The 20,622-nt window shown below is 43.3% G+C and overlaps 3 protein-coding genes and 1 non-coding gene across 4 annotated transcripts in view; 3 read left to right on the top strand and 1 right to left on the bottom strand.

Moving 5' to 3' along the window:
• The first annotated feature begins 1,701 nt into the window (after positions 1-1,701).
• tmem167b (transmembrane protein 167B) lies at positions 1,702-5,692 on the top strand. Its single transcript, XM_088920982.1, has 3 exons — positions 1,702-1,848; positions 2,895-3,026; positions 3,403-5,692. The coding sequence occupies exons 1-3, from the start codon at positions 1,839-1,841 to the stop codon at positions 3,483-3,485; spliced, it is 225 nt and encodes a 74-aa protein (XP_088777108.1). The 5' UTR covers positions 1,702-1,838; the 3' UTR covers positions 3,486-5,692.
• A 2,865-nt stretch (positions 5,693-8,557) lies between these two features.
• LOC148830818 (small Cajal body-specific RNA 2) lies at positions 8,558-8,941 on the top strand. Its single transcript, XR_016091377.1, has one exon.
• Positions 8,942-10,245: 1,304 nt separating this feature from the next.
• On the bottom strand, positions 10,246-14,650 carry cfap276 (cilia and flagella associated protein 276). The gene is made up of 5 exons (XM_088921515.1): positions 14,570-14,650; positions 14,154-14,270; positions 13,433-13,548; positions 11,324-11,442; positions 10,246-10,334 (listed from the first exon to the last, which is right to left on the bottom strand). Exons 1-5 carry the CDS (start codon positions 14,648-14,650, stop codon positions 10,264-10,266), a joined length of 504 nt encoding a protein of 167 aa, XP_088777641.1. The 3' UTR covers positions 10,246-10,263.
• Positions 14,651-17,329: 2,679 nt separating this feature from the next.
• elapor1 (endosome-lysosome associated apoptosis and autophagy regulator 1) overlaps positions 17,330-20,622 on the top strand; it is a 42,137-nt gene continuing 38,844 nt past the window's right edge. The window contains exon 1 of the mRNA XM_088920981.1: positions 17,330-17,464. Within this exon, the coding sequence (XP_088777107.1) occupies positions 17,330-17,464 (135 nt within the window). The remainder of the gene's footprint in view (positions 17,465-20,622) is intronic.

The raw sequence follows: 20,622 nt of genomic DNA, 5'->3' as shown, positions 1-20,622 counted from the left end.
AGGTGTTATAACTATGGCTAATTACTAATTGTCTCAGGCTGCTGACTGGTGAGAAACATGTACAGTCTTGCTGAGCTGAGCACAAAACAACCCTATCAAACTTCCTAATTAGCACCAAAGGACAACAAAATGGCTTACTGTTTATACACTTCCCTAGGCAGGCTTGCATGAAATTCAGCCTCGCCTGGGATATCAGCTTTATTTTGTTAGGAAGCCTATCGAAATTAAGGTTTCTTTCACGAGGAAGGCTTTGGAGAGGAGAGCAGTGGAGTGCAGAATTTAAATAAATGAAAGGCTTGATTTTATTAACTGTTTTTTTTTTGCCCAGTAAAGGGTTTTAACATAGCCCCAACTTGAGACAGTGACCTCTGCGGTTCTGCTCTGCTTGGCTCTGATTTGTTGCACTTCTTTGGCACTGTGGTTAACAACCCTGCGCTTGAAAAAGAGCTATAGTGATCTCTTAGGCCTGCCGCAAGAGGAAGGAGGATGGTTCAGGAGTACATGTGAAAAACGATACTGCCTCCAACAGGGGTTCTCAGTCTGCTGTCCCTCCAGTCCACGCCTTTTCAAAATTTTACGATAACCAATTCTTATTTATTGAACACATAATAGTATAATATTAACACCTGAGGTCTGATTACATTAAAATACTGAAGGGGAGCAGATTGGAAAGGGCCTCATATTGGTTAGCCCCACAATTCAGGTCTAGCGAAAAGATCGCCACCTACAGGTCATCAACCACTTCTACCAGCAGCAACCTTGTTTTCTTCAAGCTGCCTTCCAGCCTTGTACTGTCTAGCATTGTTCTTACAGAGATCCAGGTTTCCAAGAGATGGATTTTATAACTAGGACTCCTGGACAATCCACACATCTCATCCCAGGACTGCTTATTCCCCTGACTTAAAGAGCACAGCCCACAATTCCTAGATCATTCTTTTCTTGTCTGGTGTTAGATCACACTTCAAAACAATGCAAGATTCATGCTTTGCTGATTATTAATTTGGGACTTGAATTGGTTGATATCTGATCTGAGGAAGTGCCTGGGGTATTCAGGTGTTTGATTTTGTGATGTTCATTGTGATCCATTTGTTTCAGCAGTCAAAACAAAGAGTCTAGACTCTTCTCTGTGCAACTTTCTTCTTACCTAAAGTCAAGCTCCTCCCAGCTACCTTTATTTGGGATAGAGAACATGGCATGTTGGTAGGCAGTCCTGACAGGGTTGCGGAACTTCGAGGTTCTGTGTCTGAATGCTGAATTTTAAAACTTGCACAGATCATGCACATGACATCACACTGGCAGTTGCAGATGAAGGTTGTTTCCATCATGTTTTGTCTCACAAATGCATTCAGGGTGCATCTGCTACTTGTCTGGGGAGTTAACTGTGACAGAGTGCTCTGAGGTTGCATACAGTATGAGTGATACTCTTTAAATTAAAATTAAAAGTGTGACTGTGCTTCTGTTCTTATTCTTGCTCTTACAGGGATTCAACAATCAATAAAATACGGCTTTGAATTACAACAAGAATAAACACAATGTATTGATGCAGAACAACGCAAACAATATGTAATAGTAAATATTAACAGCACACACACAGAGGCAAATTAACACCAGTCCTTTACTGCCGTCTTGACGATTACGTCATTCGAACTCAATCAATTTCTCTGTCCTACATTACTCCTCCCTGGCGTGGTGATTTAGTTCGGCTTTCGGCTGCTCGTTCCTGACTCTGTGTGTTTACTGGTCGAGACTGCGGGCGGAAAATGAAGAGATAGGAAAGAGCTGGGAATTGAACAGCTTCGGGAATATTGTATCTGAAGTCTCGGTAATACACGACCACCATGACGAACGGTAGGTTCGGCCCTTTCGCGTTAAAGGCTAGGCAAAGTCACATCATTTTTGTTTATGTGCTGCTTTGCAGTTTTTGTGAAGCAGGAAGTAATTTTGGACATTTTGAGGACGTGGCTCCTGTGACAGCAGCGCCAGGCCTTGTCGATGTGTTCGGAGTTCAGAAATACTTTTTCTTGTCTTTCAGATGCTTCTCAGAACAATATCCATCCAGTCTCCGGGTTTTAAAACGACGCAGAGTCTCGTTTGTTGCTAGCTTGTGTTCATGTTCTGGGTTAGCAATATCCTTTAATTTCCCCGAGCAAGATTCCTTAGTTCTTACGCGATACACGTTGTGTTTAGGTGAGGATCATAAAACATGTATTAATGGTAGCTGCACAAAAAGTATATTGGTGTATATACAAAGTATATCGCTGTGTATACAAAGTACATGTGTATAAAATGTGAATTTAGTTATTGATACTAAATGATGTGGGGTTTAAGTTATGTAGTGTAAATTCTGTGTACACAACCTATTGCCTTTAATAGGTTAAATTGTCCTATTTGTCCTGTCTAGGCCGCTTTCTATATCTTATAAGAATTAGAGCTCACGTCTAAATTGAATGTTCTCATACGAGAAAAGCAGGATCCTCGCCCGGAACTTAAAAACAATCCCAACTCTTAAAACCTTTATAATGTCGACCCGCTGCGGCTGTCTCATCGCCTGAAATTGTAATATTTTCACTAGGAAACTGCTATGAAAAACTCTGGATCGAATGAGTGCCTACGTTTTTCATCACATTTCAACATAAAAAAAACTCTACGTGGAATCTGACCTGTCTGAGTTTTACGCTGTAGGTTTTGTTATGTCAAATATAGAGCTCATTCAGTGAATGAAGTACAACACTGTTGGATCAATGAAAAGACTGTTACAAGCTTGCAAAGGCTGTGTCTCCATGAATTTAAACAGTCAGTGAGATGGTTGTGGTGTATCGTGGTGACAAGCAGACCAGTCTTTCCTGGAATGCGACCCCAGTCTGAGTGTGTTTGTATTGTCTCTGTCTGGGCAGTGTACTCATTCGATGGCATCCTGGTTTTTGGCCTGCTGTTTGTCTGCACGTGTGCGTACTTCAAGAAAGTGCCCAGGCTAAAGAACTGGCTGCTGTCGGAGAAGAGAGGCATCTGGGGCGTCTTCTACAAAGGTGGGTCTCAGCAGAGTTTCAACCGCACTCCAGTGTTGTACTGGGGTGTGCACAGAAAGAAAGGTCACACACCTCCCCCCTGGACACATTTCACAGACAACGCGCTGGACTGATGCATTTTGAGTAGCCGAATCCCTCTAGGTAAATTGTTTTAATGTTGCTTAGAGGCTGGAGGACAGAAATCTGCTTAAAAACTGTGCACAGTTACATGTCCATTTTTTGCATCATGCTGGTGACTTTGCAGTGATCACAAAAGTGAAGTAACCCCAGAAATGCTTATCTTCGTAATTTCGTAGAAATTTCGTAAAATCTTCGTAGTTTGCACCCCCCGCCCGACTGCCAGCTCACAGTGCCTTCTTCTCTTCTCCTCCTCCAGCGGCAGTGATCGGGACGCGTCTGCACATCGCGGTGGCGCTCTCCTGTGTGGCCATGGCCTTCTACGTCTTGTTTATAAAATGACACGGCTTGGCCTGCGCTCCTGGACACGGGACAATCAGGGTGCTCAGACCTCCTGGACCCCCCCCACCCACCCTCCTCCTGCAGGGCGGGTGCGGCATTCGGTTCATCGGGAGTCCCAGATGGGGCTCCGTCATCTGGTGCCGATCCTTTCAGCATCCGCCAGCCACCCCTGGCATTTCCTGAACAGAAGGGCAATTTGGGTGTGCGTTTATTTCTCCTGTTCCTTTCTTCATTGTCTTTTTTTGATTCTTCATCCGGGGGGGGGGCAAAATAGGAGAGCCTGTTTAGCATACATTGGGGCTGCAAGAGAAGAAAACGTTGTTAGAAGAAAGAACTGTCTTTTTTTTTCCGCCCACGGGCCAAATGAAAGCTACGAATCCTCCAGGATTTTTTTTGTAAATTTGCATCTGTGGGTCTGTATTAGACAGGGGGAAGCTCATTTTGCCTGCAGACTAAAGAAGCAAAATTTCATGGTACAGTAGTCGCGTAGAAGCCACTTTCCTCTGTGTCGGCTGGGCTTTCTTGTGCGGAATCTGTGTGTGACACTGATCTCAATGCAGTGGAAATGGAATGTACATTTTTAAAGTGCTGGGGCAGAGAGAGATAAAGAAGTGCAAGATGTATTTGTTTATGAAATCCCCCTCTGATCTTTGCAAGTAGTAATATGATGAATAGAAAACCGTTTTCACTAAAAGATTTTAATATTCAAAACCCAGAGGGAGGGTGATGGTTTGCACAGTGTTTCTTCAGATGTTAAAAGGTTTGTTACTTATTGCCTTTCTTGCTCATTTTAGATTTTATGATTTGTTTGTTACATGGGGCATTCAGATTCCAGGGAGATTTCATGCGTTGATGAAGTACTGTATGTAGCTCTGATCAGGTTGAGTGTCCGGCCCCAGTAACTCTTATTCCAGATCTTTCAAGCTGTAAAAATGTAAACGTCCGGTCGTTTTGCTGGAGCTGCATTTATGGTTTATCTTATCAAATACAGCTGTCTGTTTGATTTGTGGAGAAGAGATTTGTGGAAATGCAGGACCTGATGAACACAAGAATTAACACTTGTGTGGATTTTGAAAATGTGGTTTTTGCTAGTCAACGCTCAAGACACTAGACAGAAGTGATGGTTCACCTGCACCCTTCCCTGTTTCTGTGTATATATATTTAACTGGTATTGTTAAGATTCTTTTCTCGGGGGTGGGAAATGGTGATCCTTTTGCGAGATAATTGCATTCACTTTATAAGTGCACTACACAACCTTACTAAACAAATCAAGGCACAAAAAAAGTGAGTGATGTCATGTAGTCAAAGCTACTACTGCAAAAACCTTCTGTTCCTGTTGGCTTCATGTAGTGATGAGTCTCGAGGACAGACCCAGCAATGATTTAATCATGTTACGTGAGCAAATAGGCCAAAGTTTCATTTGATGTTTGGTTTAGTAAATGACAAATTAGGGCAAGATTTGGGAAGTTAGTCCCTTTAAACTGAATCGTTTGCATTTACAAGTAGTGTGCCAGGTGTTCATGAGTTAGGTCCTGGAAAAACTATCTATAAAAGGCTTTGCATTTTTCTGTGTCCTGTATTCCAGGTTCTTCATTTGTCCTCTCTTCTGACATTTAATTACAGTTTTTTTTAATTAAATCACCTGTGTTTCTTTGTCAAGGCAATTGAAATGAGAGGCAGTATTGTCTTTATTACATTTGCTTTTGAAGCCGCTACGCTCTGCTCTTCGGTCTTGCAGCAGGATGTGTGCAGTCAAATTCCATCACTCATTTTCCTGTGTTAAAGTGGAAGGGGGGTCCAGTGAAAATCACAAGCCTTCGTTGTGCAGGCCAGACTACCTTCTCCCTGTCCAAGTTGGTAAGCAGCAAGAGATTACAATGGAGATCTGCCAGGTTAATTGAAGGTTGTGGTAGCACACAGCTTTACATTTTTGCTTTGCACTGCAAATATTTTCCAAGGAACATCAAACAGAAACCGAAGACCCTGAAGACAATAGCCAGGGTAGGCTGGAGCCAATACTGTGTGTGTAAAAGTACAACAGTAATTCAAATCAAAAGTCTGTATGCTACACCTTCACACTTATTCCCACGGGGCTTAGACATTATCGCTGGACAGCGTAGGACTTCTAGCTTGTAAATGTCTGTGTACTAAAAGGGAGGGGGTAGGTATTTTCCATTTTATTAAACTTGAGAGAAACCATCATTAAAGCTGTGTTCTGGGTTCATTTTTTCCCTCACTTGCAGTATTCCTGAACGGGAGTTGTCTTGATCTTTTTGTTTTCCTCTGGGACAAAATGCAAAAATCTCTAGTGGTTTCATCCTTCAGTTGCGTTGGAGGACTTCAATTGCAAAACTGGAGACCCTTACTGACCTCAGGAGTCTGACACACCCAGCTAGGATGCCAGAGTTGCCACTGTGTTCTTATGCACTTTATAGAAGAACAAGGTCTTTTTCTCTATTTATTTTGCACTCTGGGCAAAGTTGTGTCTTGGTAGGGCTCACTTATTGCATTTGAGTGCATATTTCCTTTATTTTCACTTGCCTGTATTCAACAGTTGACATATTAATACCACACTTCATCAAAAGCCATGTTGGTAGTTTTTACAGTTTAACTGCTAGCGTTAAAATTGTGCCTTTAGTATGAATTATGTGAACATTTATAACTGATTGGTGTCTGAGACCCACCTCTTGTGAGATGTCAGCAGGCCAGTTACACTACAATAAGAGAAGAGTTTGTGAAATGGATCTGCAGATATTAGCATTGACTAGTATTTGAACTTCAAAATGCCGGGCTTTGGGACTGGATTTCAAACCCATCCAAGCAAATAAAACGCTCGCCTTGTGCCTACCATGAGTACCACGAGTAAATCCATGTAAAACAAACTTCATTTGAATGCAAAAAAGAGTATCCAAATTCCTTGAAATTGCCTTCATTTGCTGGGCACACCCGTGTCTCGGTTTTGTAAGCCTGGATTTGTCATTTCTAAGTTTCTAAATAAGTGAATTTCTAATCCTTTAGGAAGTCATAACATCCCCCAATTAACATGACTTGCTTGCAAATATCAACGTGTTTTCTGAGCTGCTGTGTCAATATAACTGTCGCTACAGACAGGATTTGATCATCCAATATCTTCTACAGTAATGCTATAGCCATTGGCATCAAAGAAAAAGAGAAAACTGCTCATTGTGTGCTGTTAACTAATTGATTGTAGCGAGGTTTTCTGAGATGCAAATAATAGACCTGTCTGCTCACCCCCAGGATCCTGATGTTATCACAGTTGCTCAATTATTTTGTGATTAGTTTTCAATCTGCATGAGGGTCTTTCAACAGGAAATCCATTCTGGTCAGATTGACCAGTTTAAATTGGCTGTATTCCATTGTTTGGGTGTAACTGCTACTCTGGAAGCCTCTCTGCTCCCTCTTTGTATCCGATGCAGTGTGGCTACAGTACAGCTGGCACAATGCAGCAGGATCTCTTTCACGCATCACTTGAACAATGAAACCGAGACAAAACATCAAGGAGATGGGTTTGAAAAATCCCTTTAAAAAGCCCCCCAACCCCCCATTGTTCACAGAATAGCAAATCTAATGGAATGTGTGAAATTTGCCAATGATCTAGAACTCAAGATCAATGTTAACAGTTGAGAGCTTTGACATACTATCAAAATTAGCCTGCTTTTTTTCTCTTGTGGCTTATTTATATAATAAATATATTCCAGTTCTATGTCCGCTAGTATGTGTGTAGCCATTTCTCTATGAATTATCCAGCTCGGGTTTAAGAATCCTTTTTAACTCCAGCACAGGATATAATCATTTGTTCCAGTCACCCGCTTCTGTGTGGAAAAAATGACGGTTCCCTGCCATCCATCTTCTTTGTTTCATCCACTTGAAGGGCGTGTGGAGCTGGAGCCTGTGCTGGCAAGTAATGGGTGATACACTGTGGACGGCATGCCAGCCCGTTACAAGGCACACACAGACACATCAGATCACTTTATTGGCCATATACAATTTCTTGTATTAGGAATTTGTCTTCGTATACCCGAACTTGCTCTCCATGAGACACACAGACAGGGAGAGAGAAGCTTGGGGTCAGAGCGCAGGGTCAGCCATTTATATGGCGCCCCTGGAGCAGTTGGGGATAAGAGCCTTGCTCAGGGGCCCAACGGAGTAGGATTCCTCTGCTGGCTGCGGGATATGAACCGGCAGCCTTCCAGCCACAGGCTCAGATCCTTAGCCACAGAGCCACCGCACTGCCTTGAAATGCAAAATCTGTCTGCAAAAATCTATTTTGTACACTCTTAAAACTAGAGCCTGTTTTCTCAGAACCAATTAACCTAATAGTTTGTCTTTGGATTGTGAGAGGCAACGAGTAGTCAGAGGAAACCCTTGTGAAAGCAGGGAGAGCATACAAACTCCACACAGACTGGAACTGAACACAGAGCCCCAGTGCTGCGAGGCAGCAATGCTAACCCGTTTGTTTACTTTTTCACAGGTAATTACATGCTATAAAGAGAGTTGTTGTATCGCATATTTCTTCGTCATTATTTATAATTTATAATGCAACTCACACAGGCAGGTAGCAAAATCGTTGTAAGAAAAACAACAGCTGTTGCTGTGGTTTAAAAGCGAGGAATATCTGGAGACGTAAGAGAAAAAGGAGGATTTCATTCATGTATTCAAAACTGGTATCGCACAAAGTCAGGCCCGTTAAATACTTGAGAGCCATCAATGAAATAAAGACACTACCGGGAGGAATTATTACGGAGTGCGTTAGGAAGTGGGTATCTGGATGCAGCCATAACGCACACTCGCAACAGGGAAGCTCAGGAACTAATTCTGAGGCTTAAATCGATTTTATTGTATTGAAAATCGTTTTGCTTAAAAATAGATGAAGCGCGAAAAAGCTTTGAAGTTAAAGGGTCTTGTTTTTTAAAAAGAAGCATCCGCAAATAATACGCCTTTTCCAGTCACTAGAGGGCGCTCCTCGGTATTGTCTTCAGTAGTTTGAAGCGGATGCAGTACCGTGATGCACCGCAGTACAGTTTAAAACTCGGCGTGTGGGGGGGGGGTGGATTTATCATTGGGCTGGAAGAGAGGGGTGAGTGTGTTGTGGATGCGTGGATGCGCGGGTGAGCGTTTCGTAGTGTGTATGAATGTTTGATGGTTGTGAGTGCGACTGTTTGAATTGAAAAAAAATATATAAAAACTACACCGTGATCTTATTTGATCGAGTCGGGGTTCCGGTCCTGCTCCGACTTGAGATGATAATACCCGACATGCGAGCCGGTTCCTCCGGCGATGTGCATGAGGCATGATCGTTGCTTGCAGGGCCTTTACCACTACTTGTGGTTCAGAGATGATGAATTGATCAGATATACTAGAGCTGGGAATGTCTCGGGGGGTTTACCCCTCGGGCTTTTCCTCGGCCTGTGAGTATAGAGGCGATTCTGATCTGACCATAACCGTTTTGTCCTGCACAACTTGCTCGGAAGCACGTCCTCTTCGTGCGGAGATCATAGGCCTTGTCTAACTGCTCGAGAGGCGGCAATATTAACAATGCGAAACCCGTCTTCGTCTACGTGCATGTTTGTACGGGAAAATGTTCAGCGTGTTATGAAAATGGGTGTTCAAGGTGCAGAACATAAATCCAATTCGTTATATCTGTCGCCGAAAACGTGTTAGCAGGATCTTTTCGTTCTTCTCGACCTAATCACCCGATTCGTGCAGTTTCGGAAAGTATTTTATGCCACTACATTGGTTCTTAAAGACATTTAGAAGTGAGTGTACGCCTCTGACTCTTTAAAACGCTTTACTTTTTGAGGGCACACGTGTTGAGCGGCGTTTGTGTGATTTATTCTTATTCGGGTTGTTATTTTTGCTTTAAAATATCGGAAAGTTTCATCCTTAAAAGATGAAACGACAGTTCAGGTACACCTTTTCTAAAATGTAAAAAGACTTTACAGTGGGCTTCTAAATATTGTGTACAATATCAGTTTGTAAAAGATCTAATGCTTTAAATGTATCCAGAACTTTTTAATAAACAGAGCCGCTTGAGCACCTCTGGGTTGTGGTCTTTTTTTTTTTGGTGGGGGTGATTTTCTTTTTTTTCTAAAGTTGTTTTCGGGATGAGGCTCTGATTGATGGAACACGAAGGGAGAGCAACAGCTGATAAACCTGTTCTGCCGGCCTCAGTGCTTTGTTGATATTAAGTCCAGATAAAATCCAGAAACTTATTAAATTGTAAACCAAGTATATTGGTAACATTAAGGATTTCCTTTGCATGGGTCTGGATTTGTGTAGTGATAAGTCTTACCTCTCTAATGTGACTGGCTCAGAATCTTTCCTGTTAAAAGAGCAGTACATCTGCCCCGATCTGCTTTTAACATATTGATGGAGGTTGCTATGCTGGGGTTTGGGAAATAAACTTAATACTGGAGTATTTGGGATCTTCCTAAAAGTGTTTCCTGCAGTAGGTGTGTTTTCTTACTCTGGCTTAAAAAAATAAGCAGACAGATGAGACGCTAATGATTTTAAACCAGTTTATACACCACTGACCAGCTGCTGCAGCCTATAAGCTTTTCCAAACAAACTGGCTCGAAAGGTTCCTCTGCTGTAACCCCCACCAGGACTATGCGGTCTGCTGGTAGAGAATGCAGCTTGTGAAAGCCCTGTGTCTGCATGGTCTGCCATGTTCAGAGAGCGTTAACAGTGAGAAGTTGCTCATCCACAGAAGCACATGAAGAGGGTTTATTGCAAGGTAAAGAAGTGTTCAGAAGCATTAGGTAGAGTAGAATCCTCCATCCTGTTTCCTGGAGTAGCCTCTGTTTGTGGATGCATTGTGATGGCTCTCTGGGAAGACAAAGGGAGAGTTGGATGAACATCTCAACCCTGGGGTGACACTTATTCGCAGCACCCGCTCATTGTTGTCCTTTGAATACATGTCAAAGAACTTTGAAGGGTGTTAAAGGTGCAACCACACAAGCAGCATGGGTCAAAGTGTAATGTAAATTTAAACCAATGTCCCTGCCTTCAAGGTGTTCTCAAAGTACTGAGAAAGGCCTCTGCTCTCTTAAGAGGTTGGTGTTTCCTGCTGTTGGTATAAATGGAAACATTCCTTGAAAATGCAATAATAGCACAATAGAGGCAGAATAATCTCCTTTCATCCTTGTGGACCACTTCCAAGTTAAGTGGCATGGTAAACATTGTAAATTGTGGGAAATATTTGTGGTTGAGCAGATACAGTATATGTGCATACCTCAGAACAATGCTGGTCTGTTGCATTTGAATTACCTGAATATAGTTTTTCAGCTACTTAATCTATGGGGTACCTTACTTTAAAAAGGCTTTATTTAACTGAGAGTACCTGCATGAAAACAATGGGAAAATCGATAGTTAATAAATGTGACCAGCCCAGCAGTAATCGATCCTAGAGAGATGCACCTGTGTAAACCAATGTCCATCTATGTGAATCAGATATCTCACACTGAGCCCTGAGCAATAATGAGATGGACATCCTTCTGGGCTTAGTAAATTGAAAGCTACAGTGTAGTTGGGGAACCTTATCTGTTTGAATAATAATGACAGTGCAGTCTTGTCTCTTTAAAAAGACTTTATGGCTTCAGCCTCTGAGCCTTGTCCTTTTACAACAAAGCAAGTGAGCTGAACGAGCCTTCTCACTTAATGTGCTGAGCCAATTTTATGACTAGCAAAATGTTGTTAGAGTTGTTTCTCTGGTTCCTGGATGTAATTTGTATCTGTGGATGAATCTGTGTGTAAAATGGAATGTTGTTGGTCTATGACATTATCGCCAGACTGTGGCCTGGGGCCTCACTGCTCACCTATGGTTCCCTCTATGCTGTAGATGGAGGCTTTCTGGGGGCTGACCCAGAATTTAATGGGCAGTTTCTGGAGCTCAGGCTGTGGAGGCTTTTCTTTCACACGGTTCTTGAGAATCCTCCTGAAAAGGTCCAAAAGTTTCCATCAGAACCTCTGATATCAACCTTGATATAATTATGAATTGCTGTGTCACTAAGAAAAAAGAGACTTGATCTATCCTTCCGTTTTCTAACCATTTTGTCCAATTGAGGGGGAGCTGAAGCCTGTCCTGGCAAGTAAGCGGAGCAAGGCAGGATACATCCTGGACAGGACGCCAGTCCATCACAGGGTACACACACAAGAGGCAAACACACTCACACCAGGGCCAGTTTTTCCAGAAGCCCCTTAACTTACCTGTATGTTTTGGGGGGCTGTGGGAGGCAACTACAGCACTTGGAGGAAACCCACATGAACACAGAGAGAACATACAAACTCGACACAGACAACACACCAGGTCAGGAAATGAGCTAGGAATTGAATTGCTAGGCAGCAATGCTAATCACTCTACAATCTTTCTGTCCTGCTTCTGAACTAATTTCTTTTAAATTAGTTAAATTTGTCTTTTTTACCCAGGAGGACAAGGAAACTTGTGCACTATTCTTAAAAAAAATGAGGGGCTTCATACTGAAACAAGGGCGGTCTTCCAAATCCTTAAATAGAGGCTCACACCAGGCGCAGGTTCAGCCTCAGCTAAGAGAGGGAGTGGGGTAGGAGGCACTCCTTCACTGTGAAAGAGCAAAGTGTTCATACAGAATAAGACTGTCTGCCACATCAATCATCAACTCACTTGCATCTCTGAAGAGTAGTTGTACTAAGACTTAAATTTGCAGGTTTAGTGCTCTGAATGTTGCTTTCCTCCCTCAGTTTTGTTCTTCACAGAATGGGTACAGCAGGAATGCTGCCACACCTAAGAAGAAGGATGAGCACCTCCAGTCCTCAAGGGACACGTAGTGCTTTGAGAGGTTTTTGTTCCACCTCTCATCGTATTGAATTGAATTAATTATTTTGATTAAAGTCATGCCTTTCCAAGGCCCTAAATAATAAGTTTCCAATTAATAAGGACCCATAAAACCTGCAGGGATCCTGCCTTTGGGGAACGGAATTGCACATCCCTGGCTCAGTTTAACACCCCTGTTGGGCTTAACATCGCGATGGGCTCTCGGTTTAATCATTTGCTCCGTCAGCCTTCCTTAATCAGTTTCAGCTCTTATAAAACTTGAAAGCAATGATCTCATATTTCTAGTAAGATGGTGAGAGATTGCTTGAAGCCTTCCAACACCTGAAGAGCTGAAAATAAAAAGGTCAGGTTATAGAATGCACTACATTTGATTAAGCGGACAAGAACAAAAACAGATCATTAGAAGCCCTATTGATCTGCCCTGACCTATGAGCCCTGCCTCTCAGAAAGCTATCTTATAGCATTTTTCAGGGCTGCCACTATGGCTTTTGGCACTAGTCTTAGACTATTATACCAACATTATAATAATAATAATAGCTTACATTACTTAGCACTTTTCTGAACACTCCACTCAAAGAGCTTTACAGGTAATGGGGTCTCCCCTACACGACCACCAGTATGCAGCCCCACCTGAATGATATGAGAGCATTTATAGTGTGCCAGTACACTCACCACACACCAGCTATTAGTGGGGAGGAGAACGGAGTGATGAAGCCAATTCATAGATGGGGATTATTAGGAGGCCAATGGAAAATTTGGCCAGGACACCGGGATAACACCCCTACACTTTGTGAGAAATGCCCTGGGATTTTTAATGACCACATAGAGTCAGGACCTCGGTTTTACATCTCATCCAAAGGACAACACCCTTTTTACAGTATCAGGTCTCCATCACTATACTGGGGATATTAGGACTCACACAGACTGGAGGGTGAGCGCCCTCTGCTGGCCCCACTAACACCTCTTCCTGGCTCCTAGCCTTAATTTATGATTAGTCTCTAGAGGAGATGCACACAAGCATGAGAAAAATATATATTTTAGTTATGTGCCACTTTTCTCACTTTAAACCTCGCAGTTGGTGGCTGATTGGATCTCCTGGCCACTGTGATCTCACCCGTGGTCTTCAGTGAATGTCTCTCTCTGGTACAGGGTCTCGTTCTTGTCCTTCAGAAACTCCTCGTGGTGGTCGTACAAGGATTTCAGCTGGAAGTCCAGCCTGTCCTGCGGGACCTAGGGGGCAAAGACAAAAAATGCATTTTCAAAGAAGCTGATCGCTGTGCTTGTGCAGCCCCATGGTTTAGCATTTTAGTAACCATGATAACCATCCATGATCAGAAAGTCTCTTTTTTCACCCTAGACAGGACATCAGTGCATTGCACTGTACACACACAATTTATAGACCAGTTAACTGAAGGGTCCAGCAGATTTTATAGCCTTTAGATCATAAATGGATGAAGACCGGGAGCAATTTATGATCAATTAAAAAAGCAGTGTGTTCAATTAAGTCAGTCAGAGATCATCAGGAACAGAACAATATCTCCCAGCCCTTGAGGACCAGTGTTCACCTCAAGTAAGGTCTCACTTGTTTAGTTCATCAGTAGCTCAAACGAGTGTTCCTGCTCTGTGCGGTGCAGGGTAACCAACTGGGTTTGGAGACCCACGAGTTTGTCTAGCCCATGTGTCTTTAAAAACTGTAGCACCTGGAGGAAACCGCCATAGGCATGAACATGCAGACTCCACCCAGAAGGGTACACTAATCCAAGATGAAATCCTCTGATGCAAAATGCATTCATGTGACTATATTTTCATTCAGACTGCACGTGTGGCATTCTTACCTCTGGATCGAAATACAGGACCTCTCTTCTGGCGCTGGACAGTGTAGCTCTGGCGTTCAGACGATTCCAGGGGTCTTCGTTCTGTGCCAGGTGAGTGGGCTTCGAGAAGGGCACCTTCTGAAAGAACAAGGTAGAGAGACCCTGTCAATACTTTATCTCCCACTGAATAGATTAGTCCTTTGGTAAAACAAGTTCAAATTTCAGATCCTTCTATAATATTTTTTTGGAAATAAGCTTTTCTATTAAATATACTTGTTTTTGTAGACATTTGTTATGAAAATTAAATTTAAAAAGGATCACGTTTAGTTATTTTGTCAACATGTACCGTATCCTAATACAACGCATTTCATTGCTGTGCAGAGAACATATGGTTTTTATCACTAAAAAGCGAAAAACGTTTGCACGTTGTGTTTTACCTGACAGTTCTTCGGTTTACCGGTAAAGGTGTCGTCGTTTTCATATTTTGGGTACGGAAAGGGGTCTCGAGATCGTGGCATTTCTAGATGCGGCAGAACCTTCTGTACTTTTCCTACAGGACACTCAGACTGTTTACACTGCCCACTGGGGTTGCTAGGAGACCCACTGTGACGTGTCCTTTGTCACTTTCCCACGTCACTCGACCAGTCGAACGTCATCTCTTGTCGATGCGGAGGGGAATAATAAGAACTTTTATTTATTAAGCGACTTTCCAAACCCAAGGACGCTGTACATAATGATAGAGATAAAAAGAGAAAACAATACAATAAGAAGTAAATAAAATGAAGCAAGAACATACATTTTTTGGATAAACTGTTTAACCAATCAGATTTAGGTCCTAGTAAAAAGGTGAGTTTTAAGTTTAGATTTGAGAAAGAGTCAATGAATTTGCCTCTCGAAGAGTCGGAGGAAGGGCATTCCATAACAATGGAGCAGCGACAGAAACATGAAGGAATTCAGAGAAGTGTGATGGAGCCAGATTGTTCAGAGCCTTACAAACAGTAACAAGAGCTTACATGGTATACCTGACTATATAGGCCCGGGAAGATAAAAATACACAAACGAGCAATTAAGAAATAAATGCGTTGATAACTAAGTATTGAGATACGCTTATGTCAGTTTAGACATGGATTTTGTAATATACCTTTCGATATGTAATTCTATACACAGCAATGCATTTATTTACACATGAACTAATTTCTACCTCTAAACCAATTTAAACTAACCAACCAGTAACATTTAAACCAGTAGCAGGATTAATGATGCAGTTTCTTGCTTATTAACAGGAGACCATCATTAATAAACGAGTAGGTAGCTGCGTCAGCATATGTAAGACGCAAAGGAACAGGTAAAAGTTTATTCCATGCTTAAAATGCGGAAAAGAGACACAAAGTTTCGGCTGTGAAGCCTTCTCAGCAGAGAAATAAATTCAAACCACTGTTGTTTTTTTCAATATCGGCACCGTTTATAAAGGACGACTTTATATGATCCTGGACCTGGGGGTTGTTTTAAAATCTAGCGAGTGTAACATTCCTATAAAATAGACACACACACACAGGGTCCCATCTGGGAGCTCTTGTGCTAACGAACCCGCTGGTAGAGGACGTTACAAACGCTAATCTTAATCTGTAATCCTGCCGTATTTTTTTAGACCGTGCACTTAAGAAACTAAAACTAACTATAAAATAGGCTGTCTTGGGTGGAGAACCTGCTGTAAACCCCGGGTATTGTAAAACGTATTTGAGATCTACACCTGTCCTTGTTAACACAAACACGAGTTTTGAATTGCAGTGAACACAGAGTCTTCGGTTTATTTTGAATGGAGCTATTGATTCCGACGGGTGTGTGCTGTTAGCTCAGACAGGTCCTCAGTGGAGAATTTGAAGAGTGGGCGCCTGGAAGTCTGAAGCGGTTGTTAGTAGGACTTTGAGAGCGACTGCTTAATTTCTGTGTTTCTGCCCTGGGAGACCCCGAGAGCCCTGGGTCTATACTGTCAGGTGGTCGATGTGGTTTGTGTCCCCAGTACACTGTCAGGATGGGCAGAGTTTCAGGCCAATGTCCAATAGCGCAACACTGACCCATTAATGGCACATCAGAATCTGCTTAGGCGTCGAGGAAATGACCCTTGGGATTCTGACAAGCGAATTCATCCGGTTTTAGCAGCGGAACGGTAGCGCAGTGGTTAGTGTTCCGGCTGCAGCGCTGGGGCCCGGGGTTCAGTTCAGAACATGGGGTGAATTTCTGTGTGTGCCCCGTGATGGGCTGGCGTCCTGTCCAGGATGTGTGAGTGTGAGTTTCTGTGTGTGCCCCGTGATGGGCTGGCGTCCTGTCCAGGGTGTGTGAGTGTGAGTGTCTGTGTGTGCCCCGTGATGGACTGGCGTCCTGTCCAGGGTGTGTGAGTGTGAGTTTCTGTGTGTGCCCCGTGATGGGCTGGCGTCCTGTCCAGGGTGTGTGAGTGTGAGTGTCTGTGTGTGCCCCGTGATGGGCTGGCGTCCTGTCCAGGGTGTGTGAGTGTGAGTGTCTGTGTGTGCCCCGTGATGGACTGGCGTCCTGTCCAGGGTGTGTGAGTGTGAGTGTCTGTGTGTGCCCCGTGATGGACTGGCGTCCTGTCCAGGGTGTGTGAGTGTCTGTGTGTGCCCCATGATGGGCTGGCGTCCTGTCCAGGTTCTACCTGGCTCTGGCTCCCCCGCGACCTTTAATCGGTTAGAAAATGGAGGGATGGAAATGTATTCATGGATCATTTTAGTTACTTCTTGATTCGTGAAAATAAGATTGGCATTTTTAGAAACATAGCAAGCAAATGTATTGAAATGTACAGTGGCAGACTGTAGCAACAGTCGTTTGTTAAAATTAAGTCTTACCAATTAAAATATGAGAGATTGACTACAAGGCGGGTTGCCTATTGTTATGTGGTAAGTCCGGGCACAGTAGGTGGCGCGCCACAAAAGGTGGAAACGCCTCATTCCCACCTGTGCTGCCTGCGGCTTCGGCACTTCCCGTGTCCGCCGAGTGGCGGCGGAGAGCCGCAGTGCCGAGGTGTGTATATAATGAGCCATGATGGCTAGTAAACAGGCGCTCAGTCAGTAGGAAGAGCATCCGGGAGCGCTGGGACATCAGTATCTTCCCATCGCTTTTCATCGGCTGTCACTCTCACTAGAATCCCAGGCACAGCTCCTAGTGCCTCAGTGAAGACAGACAGGATGGGCTTAAACGGGCTATTTTCAAAGACGTGGAGTCTTCCGACCTGCCTCCTGGTCTCCAGCTACCTCTCTGTGTGGCTTGTGTCTGTCCCAGGGGGGACAGCGCAGGAGAGACAGCTGCCCATGTGTAAGGAGGTAAGGACCCATCCGAGACGAACGCTCTGAAGTGGGTTAGATATATAAAAACCGGCTCTGAAAGACGGGGTCTTTGGGGCTCAAACACTACCCCAGCTTTTACAGGGCTGTCGTTTTGTACGTGGAAAAAAAACACCTGTTGAAATAGACATTTCCCATATTCGTTTACTCAAGTGCGTGAGGAAGTTGATGAGATACCTGGACAGGTGTATGCAGAGCCATATACCGTCGCTGTGGTTGCGCGTTTATTTTAATCAAGTATAATCTACAGGTATAATCTTTAGGCAGCATGTATGTGCATCCTAGGTCTGAAAACACTGGCGGTACAGTAGTCTGTTTAAAGAGCCCATGCAGTGTCTCGAAAGTCAGGCAAAGTTTACAGCCTTACCGCTTTCAAACCTCCTGAGAAAAATAGTTCTTGTTTCACAATAGATTTCTCTTTGTGAGAAATGCTTTAAATAATCTCTATTTCTTACTCGAGAAAAGGGGTACCACGATCTCTATTAAACCTTTATTAACTATGTATTAATCATGATTAATTTTAGTAACCCACACAAAATCGAGGATTGCTGTGAAATTGCCTTTAATGAATGTGTTCTCCAAGGAAACAGATGGTGCGAGGCAGGTGTACCGCGCGTTGTCAGATGGCCCTTAAATTGGAGTGCAGTTTGACATTAACCAGAGTTAAAGACGTTAAAGACGTTAAATTTCCCTTCCTTATTCACGCATATATCCTCCCACAGGCTACTGGCACAGACGACCATTCTTTCAAAAAAAATGGAACAAAACACGTTTTCCGCAAATGAAAATTCTAAATTCTAAATTCTAAAACTCGAACAGTCTTTTGTGCAAAGCGGCTTTTCGTTGAGGGCTCCCTCTAAGGGAAACACAATACAGCAAACGATCAGTTTCTATTTCTTTATAAAGTACCTGTGTAGTAGGTTCCATCTCGAATGAGTCTGTAATAAGTAATGTAACAGTGGGGCAATTTAAAATTACAGTGGGACAGACAGATCTATAAATATATACAGTACTGTTAATCGGTTTGCACGCGGGGTATGTGAAAAACCGATTAATTTGCAAGAGGATCTTAACTACCCTTAAGACAATCTGAGTCATTGGATACATGAATTGGAATAGGTATTGTTTAAGTCTTTATAATTTACATATGTTTGATTTAGGAATTACCTTATAACCTTGGTGTGGATGCAGGGTGCCACATCTGTAACTGAAATTCTGAAGAGGTTACAGTGGGGTTCTGAGTTACCCTACAGGCGGCAAAATAACAAGCAGAGGTTAATTCCATACTGAAAAGTAAAAATAAAGAACCCAGATTTTTTTCTTCACTAGAAGGCTGAGGAGCCATAGTTTTTCTTTCTACGTTTAAATCAGTTTGATCTCATCTTGTGTTAATGCTTATGTGATAATGGTACTGCTGGGCTCGTTGGTTAGCATTGCTGCCTTGCACCGTGGGGGCCCTGGGTTCAGTTCCCGAGGTGCTGTCTGTGTGGAGTTTGCATGTTCACCCTGTGTTTTCGTGAGTTTCCTCTCATCTTCCAGAAGAAATGGGATCAAGTCTAATTAGGATCTCTAAATCCTGCCTATGTGGATGCATGAACTGTATTGGACTGGTCCCATCCAAAGTGTATTCCTGCCTTTTATCCTACATTTGCTGGATAAGATCCAGGTGGCTGTGGCCCTTATTAGTAACTTCCATCAGTGCATTTCCTAACCTCTTCTCCCAGTTCATGGTCGAGGTGGAACCGGAGCGTATCCCGGCAGGCTATTAGTAATAGTAGGAGGCACAGTGATGTGCCATGATGTGCTAGGTTCAGTTCTGGACTTGAGGTTCTATCTGTGTGGAGTTTGTATGTTCTCCCCGTGTTTGCATGAGTGTCCTCCGGGTGCTCCGGTCCAAAGGCATACTTGGTAGGTTAATTGGCTTCTTGGAAAACTGGCCCAGGCGTGAGTGTCTGCTTGTCTGTGTGTCTCTCTGCCCTGTGACGGACTAGCGTCCCATTCAGGGTGTATCCTGCCTTGCTCCGGCGACCCCACGGCCCTAAATTGGAAGAAGCACTTTGAAAATGAACGGATGTTTGGATGGTAACCTCCTCTTGAACAGCAGGTGGTTTGTAGTTCTTGATTTTCGTGACACATACTGATAAAGTTGGTCATCCTGTTCCAAACGTGTTGCGGAAACGCCAGATCAGCACAGTCGTCATCGTGCCACTGCCTGCTGCTGCACAGTGTCCATCCGTGAATGGCGTTGTAACTGTGAGCCCAGCCTGCGCAATCGGTTGATCAAATTTGATTTTAGACAGTGCCCACATGTGTGTTCCGGTCCTTGTTTCTTTGTCAAGCCTGTTGGGTTGACTTTGTCAGTACCCTTCAGAGTTTTGAGCACCTGTACAGTGTCTGCCCATTATCCATCTCTGCTCAAGATCAAAGAGATTAATCTCTTTATGACTTGATGGCTGTTAGATTAGGATTGTTTCTAGCTGGTCATTGTTCAGGCATTCCCTGGGCACCAATGTCTTGTCTGTTTTAAAGTGACAAAGACTGTATTCTCTTGTAGTATGTCCCTCAGTTTGAATTCTGCTCTCTTCACTATTCCTCTGTGTTTTGTTGTCTTGTTTTTAATAGACTTGTATAACAGACTCATGCTCTTAAGGGGGGAATTAGTCTTGGTTGGAAAGGGATGGTATAAGCAGGGCTGTGAGATACGGCAAGTGCTTTCTTCTTAGAGAGAGATCACTTTATTAACCATGTAGGAGTTAGGATATTAGCCATTTGTCTTTTCGCATACCCCAGCCTGCTCTCCATGAGACACACAGAGAGGAAGAGAAGCTTGGGGTCAGAGCAGAGGGTCAGCCATTTATACGGTGCCCCTGGAGCAGCTGGTTAAGGGCCTTGCTCAAACAGAGCAGGATATGATCCGGCAACCTTCCAGCCACAGGTGCAGATCCTTAGCCACAGTGCCACCGCTCCACCCCATGTTGGGCTGCTACTGGTCACTCCAGGTCTTCTTATCCATGACGAGATACAGGACTTAAAATTGAGGACTGTCAGAGACTCTTCTCAGGTTTTTATGTAAATATGCAACAGCTATGAAAAGTGCTTTCTCAATGCAAAAGATATGTGTCTTTAATATGCTAACG

Source organism: Atractosteus spatula, chromosome 7 (genome assembly GCF_055471065.1).
Source record: "Atractosteus spatula isolate fAtrSpa1 chromosome 7, fAtrSpa1.hap1, whole genome shotgun sequence".
In the NCBI taxonomy this organism is placed as follows: Eukaryota; Metazoa; Chordata; class Actinopteri; order Semionotiformes; family Lepisosteidae; genus Atractosteus; species Atractosteus spatula.
Note: the sequence above shows the minus strand (reverse complement) of the source record. Positions and strands in the feature narration are given on the sequence as shown.

Excerpts from the sequence above, each read along its gene's own strand:
- cfap276 (XM_088921515.1), bottom strand. The coding sequence starts at position 14,650 with ATGCCACGATCTCGAGACCCCTTTCCGTACCCAAAATATGAAAACGAC. Across the intron at positions 14,271-14,569 it reads GTAAACCGAAGAACTGTCAG|AAGGTGCCCTTCTCGAAGCC; the intron begins GTAAAACACAAC and ends TTGTTCTTTCAG. Across the intron at positions 10,335-11,323 it reads CAGCATAGAGGGAACCATAG|AGAGCCATCACAATGCATCC; the intron begins GTGAGCAGTGAG and ends TTGTCTTCCCAG.
- tmem167b (XM_088920982.1), top strand. Across the intron at positions 3,027-3,402 it reads CTGGGGCGTCTTCTACAAAG|CGGCAGTGATCGGGACGCGT; the intron begins GTGGGTCTCAGC and ends CTCCTCCTCCAG.